This window comes from Oncorhynchus nerka, linkage group LG15 (assembly GCF_034236695.1).
Source record: "Oncorhynchus nerka isolate Pitt River linkage group LG15, Oner_Uvic_2.0, whole genome shotgun sequence".
In the NCBI taxonomy this organism is placed as follows: domain Eukaryota; kingdom Metazoa; phylum Chordata; class Actinopteri; order Salmoniformes; family Salmonidae; genus Oncorhynchus; species Oncorhynchus nerka.
This window is the reverse complement of record NC_088410.1, coordinates 3650465-3677035: the sequence shown is the minus strand read 5'-3', so window position 1 is coordinate 3677035 and position 26571 is coordinate 3650465. Positions and strand designations below refer to the sequence as shown.

General features: G+C 43.8%; 1 protein-coding gene across 2 annotated transcripts in view; it reads left to right on the top strand.

The window, feature by feature from the left end:
* The window catches only part of LOC135559964 (zinc finger protein 771-like), a 33669-nt gene extending 7098 nt beyond the window's left edge, over window positions 1–26571 (top strand). Inside the window, exon 2 of one of the 2 annotated variants that reach the window (XM_065000867.1) lies at window positions 25083–26571. In XM_065000867.1, the coding sequence (XP_064856939.1) occupies window positions 25083–26068 (986 nt within the window). In that variant the 3' untranslated portion in view covers window positions 26069–26571. Of the gene's footprint in view, window positions 1–17574; window positions 17994–25082 lie in introns of those variants that run through there. The other variant, XM_065000868.1, reaches the window with a different exon arrangement.

Sequence of the window (26571 nt, the reverse complement as noted above, 5' to 3'; positions counted from 1 at the left end):
AACATCCCATCTTGGTGGTGGTCATGTTAACAACCCATTTTGTGGTTCATATGTGGTCATGTTCATCCCCATACTGGTCATGTTATCAAATCCTGGTGGTGTTATCCTGGTCATGGTTATTAACATCTATCTTGGGTGGTTAACATCCCATCCTGGTCATATTAACCCATCCTGGTCATGTTAACACCCCATCCTGGTTCATGTTAACAACCCACATGTTAACCCATCCTGGTCATGCTAACAACCCATCCTGGTCATGTTAACAACCCATCCTGGTCATGTTAATTAACCCATCCCTGGTCATGTTAACAACCCATCCTGGTCATGTTAACAACCCATCCTGGTCATGTTAACACCCCATCCTGGTCATGTTAACACCCCATCCTGGTCATGTTAACACCCCATCCTGGTCATGTTAACACCCCATCCTGGTCATGTTAACACCCCATCCTGGTCATGTTAACACCCCATCCTGGTCATGTTAACAACCCATCCTGGTCATGTTAACAACCCATCTTGGTCATGTTAACACCCCATCCTGGTCATGTTAACACCCCATCCTGGTCATGTTAACACCCCATCCTGGTCATGTTAACACCCCATCCTGGTCATGTTCCTGGTCATGTTAACAACCCATCCTGGTCATGTTAACAACCCATCCTGGTCATGTTAACAACCCATCCTGGTCATCCCATCCTGGTCATGTTAACAACCCCATCCTGGTCATGTTAACACCCCATCCTGGTCATGTTAACACCCCATCCTGGTCATGTTAACAACCCATCCTGGTCATGTTAACAACCCATCCTGGTCATGTTAACAACCCATCCTGGTCATGTTAACAACCCATCCTGGTCATGTTAACCCATCCTGGTCATGTAATCAACCCATCTTGGTCATGTTATTAACCCATCCTGGTCATGTTATTAACCCATCCTGGTCATGTTAACACCCATCCTGGTCATGTTAACAACCCATCCTGGTCATGTTAACAACCCATCCTGGTCATGTAATCAACCCATCCTGGTCATGTTAACACCCCATCCTGGTCATGTTAAAAACCCATCCTGGTCATGTTAACACCCCATCCTGGTTATGTTAACACCCCATCCTGGTCATGTTAACAACCCATTTGGGCATCCTGGTTATGTTAACCCCATCCTGGTCATGTTAACACCCATCCTGGTTATGTTAACACCCCATCCTGGTCATGTTAACAACCCATCCTGGTCATGTAATCAACCCATCAACAACCCATCCTGGTCATGTTAACACCCCATCCTGGTCATGTTAACACCCCATCCTGGTCATGTTAACACCCCATCCTGGTCATGTTAACACCCCATCCTGGTCATGTTAACACCCCATCCTGGTCATGTTAACACCCCATCCTGGTCATGTTAACACCCCATCCTGGTCATGTTAACAACCCATCCTGGTCATGTTAACAACCCATTTTGGGCATATTGACAACCCATACGGGTCATGTTATCAAACCATCCTGGTCATGTTAACCCATCCTGGTCATGTTAACAACCCATCCTGGTCATGTTAACCCATCCTGGTCATGTAATCAACCCATCTTGGTCATGTTATTAACCCATCCTGGTCATGTTATTAACCCATCCTGGTCATGTTGACACCCCATCCTGGTCATGTTAACACCCCATCCTGGTCCCTGGTTATGAACCCATCCTGGTCATGTTCACACCCCATCCTGGTCATGTTCACACCCCATCCTGGTCATGTTCACACCCCATCCTGGTCATGTTAACACCCCATCCTGGTCATGTTAACACCCATCCTGGTCATGTTAACACCCCATCCTGGTCATGTTAACACCCCATCTTGGTCATCTTGGTCATGTAACACCCCATCTTGGTCATGTTAACACCCCATCCTGGTCATGTTAACACCCATCTTGGTCATGTTAACACCCCATCTTGGTCATGTTAACACCCCATCTTGGTCATGTTAACACCCCATCTTGGTCATGTTAACACCCCATCTTGGTCATGTTAACACCCCATCTTGGTCATGTTAACACCCCATCTTGGTCATGTTAACACCCCATCTTGGTCATGTTCACACCCCATCCTGGTCATGTTCACACCCCATCCTGGTCATGTTCACACCCCATCCTGGTCATGTTCACACCCCATCCTGGTCATGTTCACACCCCATCCTGGTCATGTTAACACCCCATCTTGGTCATGTAATCAACCCATCCTGGTCATATTAACACCCCATCCTGGTCATATTAACATCCCATCCTGGTCATATTAACAACCCATCCTGGTCATATTAACACCCCATCCTGGTTATGAACCCATCCTGGTTATTAACCCATCCTGTTCATGTTATTAACCCATCCTGTTCATGTTAACACCCCATCCTGGTCATGTTAACACCCCATCCTGGTCATGTTAACACCCCATCCTGGTCATGTTAACACCCCATCCTGGTCATGTTAACAACCCATCTTGGTCATGTTAACACCCCATCCTGGTCATGTTAACACCCCATCCTGGTCATGTTAACACCCCATCCTGGTCATGTTAACACCCCATCCTGGTCATGTTAACAACCCATTTTGGTCATGTTAATCAAACCCCTGGTCATGTTAACCTCCTGGTCATGTTAACAACCCATCCTGGTCATGTTAACACCCTGGTCATCAACTGGTCATGTTATTAACATCCCATGTTATTAACCCATCCTGGTCATGTTATTACACCCCATCCTGGTCATGTTAACAACCCATCCTGGTCATGTTAACACCCCATCCTGGTCATGTTAACACCCCATCCTGGTCATGTTAACACCCCATCCTGGTCATGTTAACACCCCATCTTGGTCATGTTAACACCCCATCTTGGTCATGTTAACACCCCATCTTGGTCATGTTAACACCATCCTGGTCATGTTAACACCCCATCTTGGTCATGTTAACACCCCATCTTGGTCATGTTAACACCCCATCTTGGTCATGTTAACACCCCATCTTGGTCATGTTAACACCCCATCTTGGACGTCATGGTCATGTTAACACCCCATCCTGGTCATGTTAACACCCCATCCTGGTCATGTTAACACCCCATCCTGGTCATGTTCACACCCCATCCTGGTCATGTTAACACCCCATCTTGGTCATGTTAACACCCCATCTTGGTCATGTTAATCACCCATCTTGGTCATGTTAACACCCCATCCTTGGTCATATTAACACCCCATCCTGGTCATGTTAACACCCCATCCTGTCCCTGGTTACGAACACCCCATCCTGGTCATGTTAACACCCCATCCTGGTCATGTTAACACCCCATCCTGGTCATGTTAACACCCCATCCTGGTCATGTTAACAACCCATCCTGGTCATGTTAACACCCCATCTTGGTCATGTTAACACCCCATCTTGGTCATGTTAACACCCCATCTTGGTCATGTTAACACCCCATCTTGGTCATGTTAACACCCCATCTTGGTCATGTCATAACACCCCATCTTGGTCATGTTAACACCCATCCTGGTCATGTTCACCCCATCTTGGTCATGTTAACACCCCATCCTGGTCATGTTAACACCCCATCTGGTCATGTTAACACCCCATCCTGGTCATGTTAACACCCCATCTTGGTCATGTTTCAACCCATCCTGGTCATGTTAACACCCCATCCTGGTCATGTTAACACCCCATCTTGGTCATGTTAACACCCCATCCTGGTCATGTTCACACCCCATCCTGGTCATCCTGGTTATTAACACCCCATCTCCTGGTCATGTTAACACCCCATCTTGGTCATGTTCACACCCCATCTTGGTCATGTTAACACCCCATCTTGGTCATGTTAACACCCCATCCTGGTCATGTTAACACCCCATCCTGGTCATGTTCACACCCCATTCTGGTCATGTTAACAACCCATCCTGGTCATGTTAACACCATGAACCCCATCCTGGTTATGAACCCATCTGGTCATGTTAACACCCCATCCTGGTCATGTTAACACCCCATCCTGGTCATGTTAACACCCCATCCTGGTCATATTAACCCATCCTGGTTATGTTAACACCCCATCCTGGTCATGTTAACACCCCATCCTGGTCATGTTAACACCCCATCCTGGTCATGTTAACACCCCATCCTGGTCATGTTAACCCCATCCTGTTCATGTTATTATACCCATCCAGTGGTCATGTTAACACCCATCCCATCACACCCCATCCTGGTCATGTTCACACCCCATCCTGGTCATGTTCACACCCATCCTGGTCATGTTCACACCCCATCCTGGTCATGTTAACACCCCATCCTGGTCATGTTAACACCCCATCCTGGTCATGTTAACACCCCATCCTGGTCATGTTAATCTTGGTCACCCCATCCTGGTCATGTTAACACCCCATCCTGGTCATGTTAACACCCCATCTTGGTCATGTTAACACCCCATCCTGGTCATGTTAACACCCCCTGGTCATGTTAACCTCTTGGTCATGTTAACAACCCATCTTGGTCATGTTAACACCCCATCCTGGTCATGTTAACACCCCATCCTGGTCATGTTAACACCCCATCCTGGTCATGTTAACACCCCATCCTGGTCATGTTAACACCCCATCCTGTTAACACCATCTTGGTCATGTTAACACCCCATCCTGGTCATGTTAACAACCCATCTTGGTCATGTTAACACCCCATCCTGGTCATGTTAACACCCCATCCTGGTCATGTTAACAACCCATCCTGGTCATGTTAACAACCCATCCTGGTCATGTTATTAACCCATCCTGGTTCATGTTATGTAACCCATCCTGGTCATGTTAACACCCCATCCTGGTCATGTTAACACCCCATCCTGGTCATGTTAACACCCCATCCTGGTCATGTTCACACCCCATCCTGGTCATGTTCACACCCCATCCTGGTCATGTTAACACCCCATCTTGGTCATGTTAACACCCCATCCTGGTCATCCTGGTCATGTTAACACCCCATCCTGGTCATGGTCATGTTAACACCCCATCTTGGTCATGTTAACACCCCATCCTGGTCATGTTAACACCCCATCCTGGTCATGTTAACACCCCATCCTGGTCATGTTAACACCCCATCCTGGTCATGTTAACACCCCATCTTGGTCATGTTAACACCCCATCCTGGTCATGTTAACACCCCATCCTGAAGTGGTCATGTTAACCTGGTTATGAACCCCCTGGTCATCTTCTTGGTCATGTTAACACCCCATCTTGGTCATGTTAACACCCCATCTTGGTCATGTTAACACCCCATCTTGGTCATGTTCACACCCCATCTTGGTCATGTTATGTTCACACCCCATCTTGGTCATGTTAACACCCATCCTGGTGGTCATGTTAACACCCCATCTTGGTCATGTTAACACCCCATCTTGGTCATGTTAACACCCCATCTTGGTCATGTTAACACCCCATCTGGTCGTGTCATCCTGGTTCACACCCCATCTTGGTCACGTTGTTAACACCCCATCTTGGTCATGTTAACACATCCTGGTCATGTTATTACCCATCTTGTTATTAACCCATCCTGTCATGTTAACACCCCATCCTGGTCATGTTAACACCCCATCCTGGTCATGTTAACACCCCATCCTGGTCATGTTAACACCCCATCCTGGTCATGTTCACACCCCATCTTGGTCATGTTCACACCCCATCTTGGTCATATTCACACCCCATCTTGGTCATGTTCACACCCCATCTTGGTCATGTTCACACCCCATCTTGGTCATGTTAACAACCCATCCTGGTCATGTTAACACCCCATCCTGGTCACGTTCACACCCCATCCTGGTCATGTTCACACCCCATTCTGGTCACCCCATCCTGTTAACAACCCATCCTTGTTATGTTAACCCATCCTGGTTATGAACCCATCCTGGTCATGTTAACACCCCATCCTGGTCATGTTAACACCCCATCCTGGTCATGTTAACACCCCATCCATGTTAATGTTCACACCCCATCCTGGTTGTTCATTCACCATACCAGTGAACCCATCCTGGTCATGTTAACACCCCATCTTGGTCATGTTAACACCCATCTTGGTCATGTTAACACCCCATCTTGGTCATGTTAACACCCCATCTAGTGGTCATGTTAACACCCCATCAAACCCCATCTTGGTCATGTTAACACCCCATCCTGGTCATGTTAACACCCCATCCTGGTCATGTTAACACCCCATCCTGGTCATGTTAACACCCCATCCTGGTCATGTTAACACCCCATCCTGGTCATGTTAACACCCCATCCTGGTCATGTTGGTCAACACCCCATCCTGGTCATGTTAACCCCATCTTGGTCATGTTATTAACCCCATCCTGGTCATGTTAACACCCCATCCTGGTCACGTTCACACCCCATTCGTTAACAACCCATCCTTCTATGAACCCATCCTGGTCATGTTATTCCCATCCTGGTCATGTTAACACCCCATCTTGGTCATGTTAACACCCCATCTTGGTCATGTTCATCCTGGTTATGTTAACACCCATCCTGGTCATGTTAACAACCCATCCTGGTCATGTTCACACCCCATCCTGGTCATGTTCACCCCCATCCTGGTCATGTTAACACCCCATCCTGGTCATGTTAACACCCCATCCTGGTCATGTTAACACCCCATCCTGGTCATGTTAACACCCCATCTTGGTCATGTTAACAACCCATCCTGAAGTTTATGTCATGTTAACAACCCATCCTGGTCATGTTTAACAACCCATTTTGGTCATATTGACATCCTGTTCATACAACCCATCCTGGTCATGTTAACACCCCATCCTGGTCATGTTAACACCCCATCCTGAAGTCTTAGTCATGTTAACACCCCATCCTGGTCATGTTAACACCCCATTCTGGTCATGTTAACACCCCATCCTGGTCATGTTAACAACCCATCCTGGTCATGTTAACAACCCATCCTGGTCATGTTAACACCCCATCCTGGTATGTTAACACCCCATCCTGTCAAGTTAACACATCCCATCCTGGTCATGTTAACAAAAATCCAGTCAAAATATTGACACCCATCCTGGTTATAACACCATCCTGGTCATGTTAACAGTTCCCCATCCTGGTCATGTTACTCTGAAGGTCCATGTTACAATACCATGAAGTGGGTCATGTCATAACACCCCATCCTGGTCATGTTAACACCCCATCCTGGTCATGTTAACACCCCATCCTGGTCATGTTAACGTTGTATCCTGGTCATATTAACACCCCATCCTGGTCATGTTAACATTTAGTGAGTTTATGTATTGTATACAGGACCAGTCAATTCACAAGTTTGGGACGTTGTACTGTAATTCACAATACCAGTGAAGTGGACGTTGTACTGACACACTTACCATTCAAGGGTTTTTCTCTATTTGTACTATTTTCTACATTGTACAATAATAGTGAAGTGTGGACAATGAAATAACACATGGAATCATGTTGAAGAAAAAGGGTTAAACAAAAAAATGTATAAAATACACACACTCTTGGCATTCTCTCAACCAGTTTCACCCGACGTTTTTCCAACCGTAAATATTCCCAATATGCTGAATTTGTTGGCTGCTTTTACTTTCACTCTGCGGTCACAACTCATCCTAAACCATCTCTGTACAGTCGGAAGGTTGATTGGACGTTGTACTGTATATTCACCCAGTGAAGTCATCTGTGAAGTGTGGACACTGCACAATACCAGTGAAGTGTGGACGTTGTACTCTCCATCAATACCAGTGAAGTGTGGAGTTGTACATATTCACAATAAAGAAAAAATACCAGCCTGTAATGGTAGTTGTACTGTATATACACAATACCAGTGAAGTGTGGACGTTTTGTGACGTTGTGAAGTATATTCACAATACCAGTTCACATATTCATACCAGTGAAGTGTGGACGTTGTACTGTATATTCACAATACCAGTGAAGTGTTGGACGTTGAAGTGTGGACTGTATAAGTGTGGACACACAATACCAGTGAAGTGTGGACGTTGTACTGTATATTCACAATACCAGTGAAGTTTGGATATTCACAATACCAGTGAAGTGTACGTGTATGTATATTCACAATACCAGTGAAGTGTGGACGTTGTACTGTATATTCACAATACCAGTGAAGTGTGGACGTTGTACTGTATATTCACAATACCAGTGAAGTGTGGACGTTGTACTGTATATTCACAATACCAGTGAAGTGTGGACGTTGTACTGTATATTCACAATACCAGTGAAGTGTGGACGTTGTATATTCACAATACCAGTGAAGTGTGGACGTTGTACTGTATATTCACAATACCAGTGAAGTGTGGACGTTGTACTGTATACCAGTGAAGTGTGGACGTTGTACTGTATATTCACAATACCAGTGAAGTGTGGACGTTGTACTGTATATTCACAATACCAGTGAAGTGTGGACGTTGTACTGTATATTCACAATACCAGTGAAGTGTGGACGTTGTACTGTATATTACACAATACCAGTGAAGTGTGGACGTTGTACTGTATATTCACAATACCAGTGAAGTGTGGACGTTGTACTGTATATTCACAATACCAGTGAAGTGTGGACGTTGTACTGTATATTCACAATACCAGTGAAGTGTGGACGTTGTACTGTATATACACAATACCAGTGAAGTGTGGACGTTGTACTGTATATTCACAATACCAGTGAAGTGTGGACGTTGTACTGTATATTCACAATACCAGTGAAGTGTGGACGTTGTACTGTATATTCACAATACCAGTGAAGTGTGGACGTTGTACTGTATATTCACAATACCAGTGAAGTGTGGACGTTGTACTGTATATTCACAATACCAGTGAAGTGTGGACGTTGTACTGTATATTCACAATACCAGTGAAGTGTGGACGTTGTACTGTATATTCACAATACCAGTGAAGTGTGGACGTTGTACTGTATATTCACAATACCAGTGAAGTGTGGACGTTGTACTGTATATTCACAATACCAGTGAAGTGTGGACGTTGTACTGTATATTCACAATACCAGTGAAGTGTGGACACACCTACTCTTTCCAGAGTGTTTCTTTATTTGGACTAATTTCTATAATAATATTGGAGCCATTGGTGTTTACATGTCATAATAAAGACGCACCGTTCTAGTAACAACCCAACAATTGGTCAAATAAAGGGAACTAACGCTAGACGACACAGGCGTGTTTAAAACACAATACTAGATTATACAGTCACAATAACAGCATCGCCTTAAAGTCTCAGACCGTCTCGTACCGTTCTAGTAACAACCCAACAATTGGTCAAGTAAAGGGAACTAACGCTAGACGACACAGGCGTGTTTAAAACACAATACTAGATTATACAGTCACAATAACAGCATCGCCTTAAAGTCTCAGACCGTCTCGTACCGTTCTAGTAACAACCCAACAATTGGTCAAGTAAAGGGAACTAACGCTAGACGACACAGGCGTGTTTAAAACACAATACTAGATTATACAGTCACAATAACAGCATCGCCTTAAAGTCTCAGACCGTCTCGTACCGTTCTAGTAACAACCCAACAATTGGTCATTATAGCAAGTAAAGGGAACTAACGCTAGACGACACAGGCGTGTTTAAAACACAGTGGCTAATATACTCGATGTAACAGTCATCTCCCCCTCCTCCCCTTTCACATCAAACTGCATCCTCCTCTTTCTCTTCTTTTACTGTAACATCCTCCTCCTCTTTCACTCTGAACGTGCAGGCGTGTTTAAAAGAGAGTGGCTAATATGCACGAAAGCGTCTTTATTGGTTCGTCTATTTTGTCTATCGAGCTACCGAGGTGTCTGACTAACTGTTGCTGCTGTTGAAAGAAGCGTTCCGTCTACTACATTATATGTCACACCAGCAGCATCGGCTTAAAGTATCAGACCGCCATCTGTTGACTGGAGTGGGTAACGCAGTTGAGAGAAATGTATATTTTATTTTCAGACAAGTTAAAGCGTGGGAAGAAATTAGAAGAAATTAGGGAAGTTTTTACTCACCAATGTAACAACACTGTGTGGTTGAAGAGTTAGTAACTTAGTTGTGGTCACGATCTGGTTACCTATTAAGAACAAACAGTTATGTTTTTGCGTTATTACGTATTTATTCACTTATTTCCAGGGTATCTTCTAAACTTCCCACAATGCACTATTTCTCAACGTCATACGGATGTAGTCTGTGCTACTGAGTTCATGTCCTAGCAGCCTTTTAAATATGAGGTTGGAAAATATTTAAGAATATATGGGAATATTCTTGCCAAGACGAGGAGAGTTGTAGAAGAAAGTATAATTACAAAGATCACCTGTCTCGTTCAAAAGTCTGTTGAAAGTCTCTCAGAGGAGGACAAATCTGTTCTGTTTGAGCTACAACACAAGTTGGATGATATGTATGAACTGAAAGCAGAGGGAGACTTTGTCAGATCTGGGAAGAAGTGGCTGGACGAGGATGAACCAAATGTATCTTGTTTTTTTTTTCAGGTTAGAAAAAGACCACTCTTAAAAAATAATACAATTCAACAATTAATTATTAATGGTCTCGTCACAGACGATCCCAAATTAGTCTCTAACTTTAGTTCCAACTTCTACAGGAATTTATATAGTTCTAAGTACTGTGAGATTTCCACAACTATTTTTTACTTTACTTTGCCAACCTCCTTGTTTGTTCCGCCCAATATGCTTCATTTGCTCCCACTGTAAACGACACAGATTAACTATGTTGGGTTGGTTCTATATACAGTATCTTTGGTTATACCATAGATACAGTACTAGCCAGATAGGAGCTAACGTTGGCTAGCTAGCTAACCAACCAACTAGCTAGCAAATCAACTAGCTAGCAAATCAACTAGCTAGCAAATCAACTAGCTAGCAAATCAACTAGCTAGCAAATCAACTAGCTAGCAAATCAACTAGCTAGCTATATTTAGCCAAGGAAGTTTAAATATACACTGCTCAAAAAAAAATAAAGGGAACACTAAAATAACACATCCTAGATCTGAATGAATGAAATATTCTTATTAAATACTTTTTTGCTTTACATAGTTGAATGTGCTGACAACAAAATCACATAAAAATGATCAATGGAAATCAAATTTATCAACCCACGGAGGTCTGGATTTGGAGTCACACTCAAAGTTAAAGTGGAAAACCACACTACAGGCTGATCCAACTTTGATGTAATGTCCTTAAAACAAGTAAAAATGAGGCTCAGTAGTGTGTGTGGCCTCCACATGCCTGTATGACCTCCCTACAACGCCTGGGCATGCTCCTGATGAGGTTGCGGATGGTCTCCTGAGGGATCTCCTCCCAGACCTGGACTAAAGCATCCGCCAACTCCTGGACAGTCTGTGGTGCAATGTGGCGTTGGTGGATGGAGCGAGACATGATGTCCCAGATGTGCTCAATTGGATTCAGGTCTGGGGAACGGGCGGGCAAGTCCATAGCATCAATGCCTTCCTCTTGCAGGAACTGCTGACACACTCCAGCCACATGAGGTCTAGCATTGTCTTGCATTAGGAGGAACCCAGGGCCAACCGCACCAGCATATGGTCTCACAAGTGGTCTGAGGATCTCATCTCGGTACCTAATGGCAGTCAGGCTACCTCTGGCGAGCACATGGAGGGCTGTGCGGCCCCCCAAAGAAATGCCACCCCACACCATGACTAACCCACCGCCAAACCGGTCATGCTGGAGGATGTTGCAGGCAGCAGAACGTTCTCCACGGCGTCTCCAGACTCAGTCACGTCTGTCACGTGCTCAGTGTGAACCTGCTTTCATCTGTGAAGAGCACAGGCGCCAGTGACGGTAATTTGTCAATCTTGGTGTTCTCTGGCAAATGCCAAGCGTCGTGCGGTGTTGGGCTGTAACCACAACCCCCACCTGTGGACGTCGGGCCCTCATACCACCCTCATGGAGTCTGTGTCTGACCGTTTGAGCAGACACATGCACATTTGTGGCCTGCTGGAGGTCATTTTGCAGGGCTCTGGCAGTGCTCCTCCTTGCACAAAGGCGGAGGTAGCGGTCCTGCTGCTGGGTAGTTGCCCTCCTACGGTCTCCTCCACGTCTCCTGATGTACTGGCCTGTCTCCTGGTAGTGCCTCCATGCTCTGGACACTACGCTGACAGACAGAGCAAACCTTCTTGCCACAGCTCGCATTGATGTGCCATCCTGGATGAGCTGCACTACCTGAGCCACTTGTGTGGGTTGTAGACTCCGTCTCATGCTACCACTAGAGTGAAAGCACCGCCAGCATTCAAAAGTGACCAAAACATCAGCCAGGAAGCATAGGAACTGAGAAGTGGTCTGTGGTCACCACCTGTAGAACCACTCCTTTATTGGGGGTGTCTTGCTAATTGCCTATAATTTCCACCTGTTGTCTATTCCATTTGCACAACAGCATGTGACATTTATTGTCAATCAGTGTTGCTTCCTAAGTGGACAGTTGGATTTCACAGAAGTGTGATTGACTTGGAGTTACATTGTGTTGTTTAAGTGTTCCCTTTATTTTTTTGAGCAGTGTATATACAGTGTATATACATTATCTACAGAGGTATAATGTATTTTCCATACATTTCTATTGAATAATAAATCACCAGAATACGTTCTATACATATTGTCTGTACGTATACAAAATGCAGAGGTCAGATAGCAAGGTTCAGAACAAGTCCCTTCTGTTACAAACTAAACGCTGGACTAGGGGTAATAATGTTGAGTTTATTTTTTCCAGTGGGGATTAGTTGATGAATTGCCTGGCAGGGCAGTGAGACAGTGGAGATTAGTTTATGAATTTCCTGGCAGGGCAGTGAGACAGTGGAGATTAGTTTATGAATTTCCTGGCTGGGCTGTGGAACAGTGGAGATTAGTTTATAAATTACCTGGCTGGGCTGTGGGACAGTGGAGATTAGTTTATAAATTGCCTGGCTGGGCTGTGGAACAGTGGAGATTAGTTTATAAATTGCCTGGCTGGGCTGTGGAACAGTGGAGATTAGTTTATAAATTGCCTGGCTGGGCTGTGGGACAGTGGAGATTAGTTGATGAATTGCCTGGCTGGGCTGTGGAACAGTGGAGATTAGTTTATAAATTGCCTGGCTGGGCTGTGGGACAGTGGAGATTAGTTTATAAATGGCCTGGCTGGGCTGTGGAACAGTGGAGATTAGTTTATAAATTGCCTGGCTGGGCTGTGGAACAGTGGAGATTAGTTTATAAATTGTCTGGCTGGGCTGTGGAACAGTGGAGATTAGTTTATAAATTGCCTGGCTGGGCTGTGGAACAGTGGAGATTAGTTTATAAATTGTCTGGCTGGGCTGTGGAACAGTGGAGATTAGTTTATAAATTGCCTGGCTGGGCTGTGGAACAGTGGAGATTAGTTTATAAATGACCTGGCTGGGCTGTGAAACAGTGGAGATTAGTTTATAAATTGCCTGGCTGGGCTGTGGGACAGTGGAGATTAGTTTATGAATTGCCTGGCAGGGCTGTGAAACAGTGGAGATTAGTTTATAAATTGCCTGGCTGGGCTGTGGGACAGTGGAGATTAGTTTATAAATTGCCTGGCTGGGCTGTGGGACAGTGGAGATTAGTTTATAAATTGCCTGGCTGGGCTGTGGGACAGTGGAGATTAGTTTATAAATTGCCTGGCTGGGCTGTGGAACAGTGGAGATTAGTTGATGAATTGCCTGGCTGGGCTGTGGAACAGTGGAGATTAGTTGATGAATTGCCTGGCTGGGCTGTGGGACAGTGGAGATTAGTTTATAAATTGCCTGGCTGGGCTGTGGGACAGTGGAGATTAGTTTATTAATTGCCTGGCTGGGCTGTGGGACAGTGGAGATTAGTTCATTAATTGCCTGGCTGGGCTGTGGGACAGTGGATGTGTAGGAATGATTCAAATGGAACTGTTAACAGCCATTCCCGAGTAGTATTGTGTATAACTAGTGGCTATTAACCAATCGGCATACAGGATCCAAGTGTACTGTTTTATAAAGAAGGATCTCACATCCTACCATACCTTTGTCTGTACATTATACCTTGATGCTATTTTATCGCCCCCAGAAACCTCCTTTTACTCTCTGTTCCAGACGTTCTAGACGACCAATTCTTATTGCTTTTAGCCGTACCCTTATTCTTCTCCTCCTATGTTCCTCTGGCGATGTAGAGGTGAATCCAGGCCCTGCAGTGCCTAGCTCCACTCCTATTCCCCAGGCGCTCTCTTTTGATGACTTCTGTAACCGTAATAGCCTTGGTTTCATGCATGTTAACATTAGAAGCCTCCTCCCTAAGTTTGTTCTTTTCACTGCTTTAGCACACTCTGCCAACCCGGATGTTCTAGCTGTGTCTGAATCCTGGCTTAGGAAGACCACCAAAAATTCAGAAATTTTAATTCCAAACTACAACATTTTCAGACAAGATAGAACTGCTAAAGGGGCGGTGTTGCAATCTACTGCAAAGATAGCCTGCAGAGTTCTGTCCTACTATCCAGGTCTGTACCCAAACAATTTGAACTTCTACTTTTAAAAATCCACCTCTCTAAAAACAAGTCTCTCACCGTTGCCGCCTGCTATAGACCACCCTCTGCTCCCAGCTGTGCTCTGGACACCATATGTGAACTGATTGCCCCCATCTATCTTCAGAGCTCGTGCTGCTAGGCGACCTAAACTGGAACATGCTTAACACCCCAGCCATCCTACAATCTAAACTTGATGCCCTCAATCTCACACAAATTATCAATGAACCTACCAGGTACCCCCAAAGCCTTAAACACGGGCACCCTCATAGATATCATCCTAACCAACTTCCCCTCTAAATACACCTCTGCTGTCTTCAACCAAGATCTCAGCGATCACTGCCTCATTGCCTGCATCCGTAATGGGTCAGCGGTCAAACGACCTCCACTCATCACTGTAAAACGCTCCCTGAAACACTTCAGCGAGCAGGCCTTTCTAATCGACCTGGCCGGGGTGTCCTGGAAGGATATTGATCTCATCCCGTCAGTAGAGGATGCCTGGATATTTTTAAAAATGCCTTCCTAACAATGTTAAATAAACATGCCCCATTCAAGAAAATTAGAACCAGGAACAGATATAGCCCTTGGTTCTCCCCAGACCTGACTGCCCTTAACCAACACAAAAACATCCTATGGCGTTCTGCATTAGCATCGAACAGCCCCGTGATATGCAGCTGTTCAGGGAAGCTAGAAACCGTTATACACAGGCAGTTAGAAAAGCCAAGGCTAGCTTTTTCAAGCAGAATTTGCTTCCTGCAACACTAACTCTAAAAAGTTCTGGGACACTGTAAAGTCCATGGAGAATAAGAACACCTCCTCCCAGCTGCCCACTGCACTGAAGATAGGAAACACTGTCACCACTGATAAATCCACCATAATTGAGAATTTCAATAAGCATTTTTCTACGGCTGGCCATGCTTTCCACCTGGCAACTCCTACCCGGTCAACAGCACTGCACCCCCAGCAGCAACTCGCCCAAGCCTTCCCCATTTCTCCTTCTCCCAAATCCATTCAGCTGAAGTTCTGAAAGAGCTGAAAAATCTGGACCCCTACAAATCAGCCGGGCTAGACAATCTGGACCCTTTCTTTCTAAAATTATCTGCGAAATTGTTGCCACCCCTATTACTAGCCTGTTCAACCTCTCTTTCGTGTCATCTGAGATTCCCAAAGATTGGAAAGCAGCTGCGGTCATCCCCCTCTTCAAAGGGGGGACACTCTTGACCCAAACTGCTACAGACCTATATCTATCCTACCATGCCTTTCTAAGGTCTTCGAAAGCCAAGTCAACAAACAGATTACCGACCATTTCGAATCTCACCATACCTTCTCTGCTATGCAATCTGGTTTCAGAGCTGGTCATGGGTGCACCTCAGCCACGCTCAAGGTCCTAAACGATATCTTAACCGCCATCGATAAGAAACATTACTGTGCAGCCGTATTCATTGATCTGGCCAAGGCTTTCGACTCTGTCAACCACCACATCCTTATCGGCAGACTCGACAGCCTTGGTTTCTCAAATGATTGCCTCGCCTGGTTCACCAACTACTTCTCTGATAGAGTTCAGTGTGTCAAATCGGAGGGTCTGCTGTCCGGACCTCTGGCAGTCTCTATGGGGTGCCACAGGGTTCAATTCTTGGACCGACTCTCTTCTCTGTATACATCAATGAGGTCGCTCTTGCTGCTGGTGAGTCTCTGATCCACCTCTCGCAGAGCGACACCATTCTGTATACTTCCGGCCCTTCTTTGGACACTGTGTTAACAACCCTCCAGGCAAGCTTCAATGCCATACAACTCTCCTTCCATGGCCTCCAATTGCTCTTAAATACAAGTAAAACTAAATGCATGCTCTTCAACCGATCGCTACCTGCACCTACCCGCCTGTCCAACATCACTACTCTGGACGGCTCTGACTTAGAATACGTGGACAACTACAAATACTTAGGTGTCTGGTTAGACTGTAAACTCTCCTTCCAGACCCATATCAAACATCTCCAATCCAAAGTTAAATCTAGAATTGGCTTCCTATTTCGCAACAAGCATCCTTCACTCATGCTGCCAAACATACCCTTGTAAAATTGACCATCCTACCAATCCTCGACTTTGGCGATGTCATTTACAAAATAGCCTCCAATACCCTACTCAACAAATTGGATGCAGTCTATCACAGTGCTATCCGTTTTGTCACCAAAGCCCCATATACTACCCACCATTGCGACCTGTCGCTCTCGTTGGCTGGCCTCGCTTCATACTCGTCGCCAAACCCACTGGCTCCATGTCATCTACAAGACCCTGCTAGGTAAGTCCCCCTTATCTCAGCTCGCTGGTCACCATAGCATCTCCCACCTGTAGCACACGCTCCAGCAGGTATATCTCTCTAGTCACCCCAAAACCAATTCTTTCTTTGGCCGCCTCTCCTTCCAGTTCTCTGCCCAATGACTGGAGCAACTACAAAAATCTCTTAAATTGGAAACACTTATCTCCCTCACTAGATTTAAGCACCAACTGTCAGAGCATCTTACAGATTACTGCACCTGTACATAGCCCACCTATAATTTAGCCCAAACAACTACCTCTTTCCCAACTGTATTTAATTTATTTATTTATTTTGCTCCTTTGCACCCCATTATTTTTATTTCTACTTTGCACATTCTTCCATTGCAATACTACCATTCCAGTGTTTTACTTGCTATATTGTATTTACTTTGCCACCATGGCCTTTTTTTGCCTTTACCTCCCTTCTCACCTAATTTGCTCACATTGTATATAGACTTGTTTTTTTTTTTTTTTTTTTACTGTATTATTGACTGTATGTTTGTTTACTCCATGTGTAACTCTGTGTCGTTGTATGTGTCGAACTGCTTTGCTTTATCTTGGCCAGGTCGCAATTGTAAATGAGAACTTGTTCTCAACTTGCTTACCTGGTTAAATAAAGGTGAAATAAATAAAATAAATAAAAATCTAGTCTAGATTAAACCTCATAGGAAGACAGTTTTATCATGTGGAGTTTTCATCCAGGTCTCTCTGTTTAACCAAATACTCTGTCTTTGGCAGGAGAGAGACCAGTCTGTCACTCTGACAGCAGTATGAGTCCTTCAGAGGAACCAGACCCAGAGACTCCCAAACCAGTGAGACGACTCGACTGCTCCCAGTGTAATAAGAGTTTCAAGTTGTCATGGAACCTAAAAGAGCATGAGAGGGCACACACAGGAGACAAGCCTTTCCACTGCTCCCAGTGTGGAAAGAGATTTCCACGATCACAGAACCTAAAAATACATCAGAGGACACACACAGGAGAAAAGCCTTTTTCTCTGCTCCCAGTGTGGAAAGTGTTTTACCCAGTTATGGAGCCTGAACAAACATAATAGAATACACACAGGAGAAAAGCCTTACCATTGTTCCCATTGTGGAAAGAAATTTAGGTTGTTAGATAAACTGAAGGAGCATGAGAGGACACACACAGGAGAGAAACCTTACCATTGCTCCTGTGTGAAAAAGTTTTACCCAATTAGCTTACCGAAAAGAGCACGAAAGGAAACACACTGAAGAAAAGACTTACAATGTTCCCAGTGTGGAAAGAATTTTCACGATCACAGGAACTAAATTCACACGAGAGGATACACACAGGGGAGAAACTTCACCACTGCTCTCATTGTGAAAAGTGTTTTACGCAGTTAGGGAGCCTGAACAAACATAATAGAGTACACACAGGAGAAAAGCCTTACCCCTGTACCCATTGTGGAAAGAGATTTTCTAGATCACAGGACCAAAAATCACATGAGAGGACACACACCGGGAGAAACCTTACCATTGTTCCCTATGCGGAAATGATTTTACCCATTTAGGAGCCTGAACAAACATAAGAAGAAGAATACACTCTGGAGTGAAGCCTTACTCATGTTCCCATTGCCTAATGCATTTCAGGTTGTTAAATAACCTTAAGGACACGAGAGGACACACACATCTTACCATGGTGGCAGTGGAAAAGATTTGACCAATTTAGGGAAACTATAAGATCATGAGAGGACACGTGGGAGAAATCACCCAGTTGTTCCCAGTGTGGAAAGAGTTTTACCTAGTTAGGGAAACTATAAGATGAGATGAGACACGTTAGGGAAACTATAAGATGAGATGAGACACGTTAGGGAAACTATAAGATAAGATGAGACACGTTAGGGAAACTATAAGATCATGAGATGAGACACATGGGAGAAATCACCCAGTTGTTCCCAGTGTGGAAAGAGTTTTACCTAGTTAGGGAAACTATAAGATCATGAGATGAGACACGTTAGGGAAACTATAAGATCATGAGATGAGACACGTTAGGGAAACTATAAGATCATGAGATGACACATGGGAGAAATCACCCAGTTGTTCCCAGTGTGGAAAGAGTTTTACCTAGTTAGGGAAACTATAAGATCATGAGATGAGACACGTTAGGGAAACTATAAGATCATGAGATGACACATGGGAGAAATCACCCAGTTGTTCCCAGTGTGGAAAGAGTTTTACCTAGTTAGGGAAACTATAAGATCATGAGATGACACATGGGAGAAATCACCCACTTGTTTCCAGTGTGGAAAGAGTTTTACCCAGTTAGGGAGCCTGAAAATGCATGAGAGAATACACACACACACAGGGGAGGAAAAGCTCACAGTTTGGAAAGAGTTTTAGTTAGGGAACCTAATTGTGGAAAGACATTTTCCCAGAGGACCTGAAATCACATGATAGAATAGACAGGCAGTGTTCTGATGAGTCACAGTGTTCTGATGAGTCACAGTGTTCTGATGAGTCACTGTGTTCTGATGAGTCACTGTGTTCTGACTGATGTTTGACTGTGTTCTGATGAGTCACTGTGTTCTGATGAGTCACTGTGTTCTGACTGATGTTTGACTGTTATTTTATGCATTAAATCACATTGTTTATATGTAATCTTAATCAACAATAGGCCTGTTAATGTTTTTTCCTCTAGATACATGATTATATCTAAAATCAGATTACAATTTTAAAATGTTTTTTTGTTTGTTTTGATTCTACACTTTGATAGATTGGATACATGTTAGAACCCTTAGATGTTTATGACATGATTTAGATCATTTAAAATGTAAATTGGATGAATATTTTGTGTATTTCTTGATTCTGACCTTAAAACCTCAAGAAACGTAGTTGTTTTGGTTTCATTGAGTTAATTTGTGTTCTAGTCTCCAAGCTAAAGATGTATGAAACTGTGGTGATGTTCTGATAACGTTGTTAACATGGAAAACATTCACGACCTCGTCAATGTTCCCGTCAGTATTATTCCACTATGAGAGAACACAGGTGCTGATTGTAAAAACACTTTTGATTCATTTTTATCTGAATTAAGATGAACTTTATATTTTTTTTTACTGTTGTTAGCCACGAGTGGACATTGATTATGTACATCTATGTACTTACAGAAATGAGCTCTTCTGAGTTTTGACATTTGAATTTTGATGTTTATCCCCGTTTCGTAACGTTTTCAACAGAATCATTGGGATAAACACACCCCTGATCACCCACTTTTACACAGTTCACTTTCATAGCAGCCACGTACAAACAGCATGACCCCTTTTCTCATGGTATAATTCTTACTCCCATCTATGCGCTCATATCATTGTCACCATAATAGCTAAAGTAACGTCGTAGTCAACAAAACTAATAGGACTAATACGTTAGTAAACTTGCTACAATCATGCAGTAGCTTTATAGTGCAATAAATGAGTAAAACCAAAGCTTCCTTGACTTGGAAGAGTTCCAGTGTTGGATAGCCAGCTAGCTAACTTAGCATCCCTCTCTGTTGGATAGCCAGCTAGCTAACTTAGCATCCCTCTCTGTTGGATAGCCAGCTAGCTAACTTAGCATCCCTCTCTGTTGGATAGCCAGCTAGCTAACTAGCTGATTTGAAGGATCAGGATACAGTAGGTCTCTCTCGTAGAGGGGGCTAAACTAGCTAGCTGCATTCGCTATTAAGCGAAAGTAAAAAACATACTATGAAATATAGCTAGTTTTCGCTTCTCCTTAATTTTTGAATAAATTATTTGTTAAAAAATGTTAAACTATTGTGTCTTTCTCTCTTTGAGTCAACTACTCACCATATTTTATGCACTGCAGTGTTAGCTAGCTGTAGCTTATGCTTTCAGTACTAAATCCATTCTCTTATCCTTTGATTGGGTCAACAACATGTCAGTTAATGCTGCATAGAGCTCTGATATGTTGGCGGACGTCCTCTGGAAGTTGTCATAATTACTGTGTAAGTCTATGGAAGGGGGTGAAAACCATGAGCCTCCTAGGTCTTATATTGAAGCCAGTGTACCAAGAGGAGGACGGAAGCCAGCTGTCCTCCGGCTACACCATGCTGCTACCTTACAGAGTGCTGTTGAACCTACTGTAGACCTTCATTGATGGAGGTGTGTGGCGACCAATCAGGGGAGAGCTTGTCTGTAAATTGAAGGGGTTTCAGGGTATTGAACAGGGGTGTGTTCAATTTGATTGAGTTTGTACTGAATAACACTATTACCAACATTTTCTTGTATGTTCTTGAACAGACTATGAGGTACAGTTTGGTTTGCTCCAGTTGGTGGGTGTGTCGGTGTGTGGCTAGAGTCTAAGGCATTTTGGGCCGTTTTCCACTACTGTCATGACTCTCCTGTGATGATCTGAAGGATCAGGATACAGTAGGTCTCTCTCGTAGAGGGGGAATGTCATGACTCTCCTGTGATGATCTGAAGGATCAGGTTACAGTGGGTCTCTCTCGTAGAGGGGGAATGTCATGACTCTCCTGTGGTGATCTGAAGGTTACAGTGGGTCTCTCTCGTAGAGGGGGGATGTCATGACTCTCCTGTGGCGATCTGAAGGATCAGGTTACAGTGGGTCTCTCTCGTAGAGGGGGGAGAGCGGGAAGTCGTCTGTTTTATGGTCGGTCATCAAATACGGTGCCCCCTATGGCCTGTAGTGTTCGAGATTGGAATGTAAACCGTGGAACACGGAGAGACCCTTGTACAATCAAAAGTTTAAATAATTCAACAATATTTATATTTTTGAGAATGTGGGAGTGGTCCGTGGACACTTAAGGGACAGTCATGACGAGTGTGTTTTATTTGGCGATCTCATGAAGGACAGGAAACAGTCATTACTGTGTCTTTGGTTGTGTTCCACTTCTGAATTATGGGGGTTCCATCTACATATTGTGAAACGTATGTGATTAAACATGAAACTATTTGTGAAAAGATGTAATTGTGATGTCAACCTTCTATATGAGAAAATATGGGTTTTCATGTCAAGTTAACCAAATCAGGGGCCACAGCCACGTGAGCATAGACATTATGGCGGCGCATGGACCACCCTCGGTTCTCAGAAGTATATAAAACCCACTCCTGACGGAAATGTACATCAGACCACGCAAACGTAAGCTGAGGTTGCAAATGGTGAATTTCTAAGACCGAAAATACGAAGCGGCAGCTACAAGTTGAAATGGTTGGCACTACAACTCTACCAAAGGACAAGAGTACACAGCGTGGAGCATTGGCTACACGGCTGGAAATGGTTAACCTCTCTGGGATATTCGGGACGGTAGCGTCCCACCCTGCCAACAGCCAGTGAAAGTGCAGGGCGCCAAATTCAAAACAACAAAAATCTCCTCAAGCATACAAGTATTTTACACAATTTTAAAGATACAATTCTCATTAATCCGGCAACAGTGTCTGATTTCAAAAATGCTTTTACGGCGAAAGCTCCACAAACGATTGTTAGGTCACCACCAAGTCACAGAAAAACACAGCCATTTTTCCAGCCAGAGGTGTCACAAAAAAACAGAAATATAGATCAAATTAATCACTAACCTTTCATGATCTTCATCAGAATGCGCTCCCAGGAATCCCAGTTCCACAATAAATGTTTGATTTGTTCGATAATGTCCATCATTTATGTCCAAATAGCTACTTTTGTTAGCGCGTTTTGGAAACAAATCCAAAGTCACGAAGCGCGTTCACTAGGAGCAGACGAATTGTCAAAAAGTTCCGTTACAGTCCATAGAAACATGTCAAACGATGTATAGAATCAATCTTTAGGATGTTTTTAACATACATCTTCAATAATGTTCCAACCAGAGAATTCCTTTGTAGAAATGCAATGGAACGCGAGCTACCTCTCACGTGAACGAGCGTCACGAGCTTGTGGCACTCTGCCAGACCACTGACTCAAAGAGCCCTTATGAGCCCCTCCTTTACAGTAGAAGCCTCAAACAGGTTTCTAGAGACTGTTGACATCTAGTGGAAGCCTTAGGAAGTGCAACATGATCAATATCCCACTTTATCTTCAATAGGGAATGAGTTGAAAAATGACCAACCTCAGATTTCCCACTTCCTGGTTGGATTTGTTCTCAGGTTTTCACATGCCATATGAGTTCTGTTATACTCACAGACATCATTCAAACAGTTGTAGAAACGTCAGAGTGTTTTCTATCCAAATATACTAATTATATGCATATTCTAGCTTGTATGGCTAAGTAGCAGGCAGTTTACTCTGGGCACCTTATTCATCCAAGCTACTCAATACTGCCCCCCAGTCACCAAGAAGTTAAACTCTGAGACTATCGATTCACTACAGAAGTAAGAAGTCCTAGGCCATCAAACTACCAGTCTGCAGCCAGAAATGTACGAAGCCTAGGACAAGAATACCGACAACCGCCAAAACACCAACAGTATTCTATGCGACAACCATGGGTACGCCTAACGTATCCATTATAAACACAACCAAAGTCTTTGTTGATCGACTCTCCAGCAAGAGTAACCGGCGACCACAGAGAAAGACTACAAGGCATACACTCGTAAATAGCCGTAGTTTGAGCCGTAGTTCATGTAAGATATTAGCCATAGTTATCTATGAGTGTAGTAGTGTGTGTGTTATAAAATGACTATGTTCTCATTTTTTACTTCAGAACGCTCTCCGAATAATGAATTAACCTTTTGCAGAATCTGAGACTTTGCCGAATTATTTTTAAACCAGGGACTTACAAACCTTGGGGATTTGGTCAAAGCTATAAAATAGTTGAGTTATCATCATTTTGTGATTGACAATTCTCGTGACTGTGTTTTCATGTTATTCTGTGACTTGGATTAGTTAGTTAGTAAATAAATAATTAAACCAATTTGTATATCGCTGATTCATTATTTATGCGAGGGTTTGTGCAGATCTCCGAGGTTTGCGACGTTCAGTAATGAGAACCGATGAGGTACAGTACGTTAAGCGATTGTTTTGATAAGATATGAAAATATCTGGGGAGTCGATTTGGGAAATAGTCTCTTTAAACATTTTCCCGTGGTGCCCCCGACTTCCTAGTTAATTAAAGTTTAAATGATTAGTTTAATCACGTAATAATAATAATTACACAGAGAATTGATTTGATAAAATAACAGTCTTCACGTTTATTGATGTCACGGAACGACACTACTTTGACATTTTGTCTTCTACAGTGGTCCTCCTTGATATGTATGTATGGGATAAACCTTTATGGTTATGGGTTCAGCTGTACAGGATAAACCAGTCCTTTATGGTTATGGGTTCAGCTGTATAATAAACCAGTCCTTTATGGTTATGGGTTCAGCTGTACAGGATAAACCAGTCCTTTATGGTTATGGGTTCAGCTGTACAGGATAAACCAGTCCTTTATGGTTATGGGTTCAGCTGTACAGGATAAACCAGTCCTTTATGGTTATGGGTTCAGCTGTACAGGATAAACCAGTCCTTTATGGTTATGGGTTCAGCTGTACAGGATAAACCAGTCCTTTATGGTTATGGGTTCAGCTGTACAGGATAAACCAGTCCTTTATGGTTATGGGTTCAGCTGTACAGGATAAACCAGTCCTTTATGGTTATGGGTTCAGCTGTACAGGATAAACCAGTCCTTTATGGTTATGGGTTCAGCTGTACAGGATAAACCAGTCCTTTATGGTTATGGGTTCAGCTGTACAGGATAAACCAGTCCTTTATGGTTATGGGTTCAGCTGTACAGGATAAACCAGTCCTTTATGGTTATGGGTTCAGCTGGATAATAAACCAGTCCTTTATGGTTATGGGTTCAGCTGTACAGGATAAACCAGTCCTTTATGGTTATGGGTTCAGCTGTACAGGATAAACCAGTCCTTTATGGTTATGGGTTCAGCTGTACAGGATAAAACAGTCCTTTATGGTTATGGGTTCAGCTGTACAGGATAAACCAGTCCTTTATGGTTATGGGTTCAGCTGTACAGGATAAACCAGTCCTTTATGGTTATGGGTTCAGCTTTACAGGACAGGGCTGTGGGACAGTGGAGAATAGTTGATGAATTTCCTGGGAGGGCTATAACAGCCATTAACTGGGATTAACGTGAATAACTAACAGCTATCAGCCAATCAGCATCCAGGATCTACATTTGTGTTTCATAATGAGGATCTAGTCTGGATTAAACCTCATAGGAAAACAGTTTTGTAATGGAGGTTTCGGTCAGGTCTGTCTGTTTAACTAAATACTCTGTTTAACTAAATACTCCTTTTGTCTTTGGCAGGAGAGAGACCAGACTCTCCATCTGACAGCAGAACGAGTCCTTCAGGGGAACCAGACCCTGAGTCCCCAGCGAGGCAACACCACTGCTCCCAGTGTAATATGAGTTTTAAGTGGTTATGGAAGCTGAAAGAGCATGAAAGGAAACACACTGGAGAAAAGCCCTTCCAATGCTCCCAGTGTGGAAATAGATTCTCACGATCACATGACCTAAAATCACATGAGAGGACACACACAGGGGAAAAACCTCACAATTGCTCACAGTGTGGAAAGCTTTTTTCCCATTTAGGGAACCTGAACAAACATAAGAGAATACACTCTGGAGAGAAGCCTTACCCCTGTTCCCATTGTGGAAAGAATTTTAGGTTGTCAGGTAACCTGAAAACGCACGAGAGGACACACACAGGGGAGAAACCTTACCATTGCTCCGTGTGTGGTAAGGATTTTACCAAGTTAGGGAACCTGAAAGATCACGAGAAGAAACACACAGGAGAAAAGCCTTACCACTGCTCCAATTGTGGAAAGAGATTTTCAACATCATCAGACTTAAAAAAGCACGAGATGACGCACACCGGGGAGAAATCTTACCATTGCTCTCAGTGTGGAAATAGTTTCTTACGATCACATGACCTGAGATCACATGAGCGGACACACACAGGGGAAAAACCACACAGTTGTACCCAGTGTGGAAAGTGTTTTTTGCATTTAGGGAACCTGAACAAACATAAGAAAATACACTCTGGGGAGAAGCCTTACCCCTGTTCCCATTGTGGGAAATTCTTTAGGTCATTAGATAACATGAGGGAGCATGAGAAGACACACGCAGGGAAGAAGCTTTACCATTGCGTCTTGTGCGGGAAGAGATATTCACGATCACATGACCTAAAATCACATAAAAGGAAACACACGGGGGAGGAAAACACACAATTACACACACAGGGGAAAAACCACACAGTTGGTCCCAGTGTGGAAAGAATCACACGCAGTTAGAGAACCTCTTCCCAGTGAGGAAATACATTGTCCAATTAAACACACAGGGGAGAAACCACACAGTTGGTCCCAGTGTGGAAAGAATCACGCAGTTAGAGAACCTCTTCCCAGTGAGGAAATACATTGTCCAATTAAACACACAGGGGATAAACCACACAGTTGGTCCCAGTGTGGAAAGAATCACACGCAGTTAGAGAACCTCTTCCCAGTGAGGAAATACATTGTCCAATTACACACACAGGGGAGAAATCACACAGTTGGTCCCAGTGAGGAAATACATTGTCCAATTACACACAGGGGAGAAACCACACAGTTGGTCCCAGTGTGGAAAGAATCACACGCAGTTAGAGAACCGTTCCCGTTGTGTGGAACTATATTTTCCCGATCACATGACCAACAATTCACATCAAATCTAACCAAGCTGTATTTATTCAGCACATTTCAGACATGGAGTGGAACACAATGGGCTTCACAGGGAAAAAACAATAAGGGGATTTGCTGAA